Here is a 1,818-nt window from a genome sequence, read left to right as displayed (position 1 = left end):
ATTTAGGTCTTTTAGTTGCACAGACTAAAAATTTCTTCAAATAACGTTTAATACCACCATTTTATTACATAACCAAACAGTTATTGTTTTCAAAGCAGAGTTTATAGACAAAATATATGGGCTTCTCTCATTTTGTCTCTCATAGTTGAGGTATACCTAGGATGAAAATTACAGGCCTCTCATCTTTTTAAGTGGGAGAACTTGCACAATTGGTGGCTGACTAAATACTTTTTTGCCCCACTGTACATGTGGGAGCATTACAAATGTGTTGTTTTTCAATGTGAGGCCAATTTACTAACGATTTCCCTCTGGAGGGAACTTTGGGATTTACATGCACAAAAACCTTTAAAACACACTACAGGAAAGGGAAAACTCCACTAAGCAGAAATACTAATTAACTTCTGAAACAGAGTATACTTTTCCGGTTATATTTGTAGTAAATGATGAAGTAATTGTCAGCCTGTCTAATATGTGTTTATTCCCAACAGGAGATCATGGTGGGTTCCATGTATCAGGCAGAAACTCCTGTTGGCCTGTCTAAATACAAAGACAATGAAAAAGGTAAACTTGATGTTTGTTATCAACATCTGCAGACTCTCTTGGGTCTAAAAGACCTTTATTGCATTGACAGCTTTCCATAAATTCACCCTCCAGTTTATGAAAACGATGACCAGCTGTTGTGGAACCCCGAGTGTCTTCCTGAAGGCGAAGTGGTGGAGTTCTTGACGGAGGCTTCGCGGCGGACAGGAGATGAGAAGGGAGTGGACGCCATCCCAGAGGGAAGCCACATCAAAGACAACGAACAGGTGATACATCTGAAGCATGCGACAAAGTCTATATCTGTCTTTCTTTGAACAAATCCCATGAAAAGACCAAAACTGTAAAACTGCAAAGTCATCATGCTATTGTCTGTATATTCAAAACTTGATATATGTTATTTATAGAGCTGACACCTTTTGGTTGGTTTATCGATATGCTCTTGTTCCTCCAAATTCTCTCTTGTCTTTTTTCATGTGCTGTGTAAGAGAGTCTTCCTTTACTTTTACACAGCAGCACAATCACTCATTTTAAGCCTCTCTCTTTTTTATCTTAGTCTGTGAGAAGTAAAGTGTGTCAGTTCTCATTCTGAAAAAGATTTATTCTAACGGTTAAAGGTCACATGTCATGACCATTTCCACTGATCATAATTCCATTGTTGAGGTATACTAAAATAGAAAAATACTGTGCAATTTTCCAAACTCACATTGGTTTCGCATACAGCATCTCTGTAAAGTATTTGTATTCAGCAGTATTCACTTTCTCCACTAAACGGCTCACTGCAGCTCCTCCCCCGCCAAACCCCCCGCCCCCCCCCACGTACATTTGCCACGTCTCAGTTTTCGGAGTTATCATGTGGGACATCAGAAAAATAACATTTTAAGAGATTTTGTCTTTAATAGGAAGGGGTTATGTGCAGAGAAACACACCACATTATGCCAGTAAGTACATGAGCGTAGTAGGTAAATAAGAGGGCCCATACACGATGCTTTCGTAGCATGGGCCACTATGAATTATACCCGGTATAAGGCAACCATAACGGCAAATGCAAATGACAGGCGCCATCGCGGCAAATGAAATTTCGGGAGGCCGACCACTACCAGGTTTAACACTGGTTTAGGTGTAGTGGTGTGGTATAAAGAGTCACGATACAGCGTCGAGGACAAGACAAATAAACAGGACGAGGAAGACAGGACGTCAGACATAATTGTCTGTCAAACTACACAAAGAGTCCAACTCAAAGCGGAGACACAAACCGACACATAGCGGAATTTGTCTCCT

At 40.3% G+C, this 1,818-nt stretch overlaps 1 protein-coding gene across 3 annotated transcripts in view; it reads left to right on the top strand.

The window, feature by feature from the left end:
• mier1b (mesoderm induction early response 1b, transcriptional regulator) overlaps positions 1-1,818 on the top strand; it is a 17,411-nt gene that overhangs the window by 7,676 nt on the left and 7,917 nt on the right. For all 3 annotated transcript variants that reach the window (XM_010784597.1, XM_010784596.1, XM_010784598.1), the window contains exons 7-8: positions 489-561; positions 655-806. In XM_010784597.1, the coding sequence (XP_010782899.1) occupies positions 489-561; positions 655-806 (225 nt within the window). The remainder of the gene's footprint in view (positions 1-488; positions 562-654; positions 807-1,818) is intronic.

The sequence above is a fragment of the Notothenia coriiceps genome, unplaced genomic scaffold (assembly GCF_000735185.1).
Source record: "Notothenia coriiceps isolate Sejong01 unplaced genomic scaffold, NC01 NC01_scaffold00026424, whole genome shotgun sequence".
Taxonomy (NCBI): domain Eukaryota; kingdom Metazoa; phylum Chordata; class Actinopteri; order Perciformes; family Nototheniidae; genus Notothenia; species Notothenia coriiceps.
The sequence above is the reverse complement of the archived record's forward strand: the minus strand, read 5'-3'. Positions and strand labels throughout refer to the sequence as shown.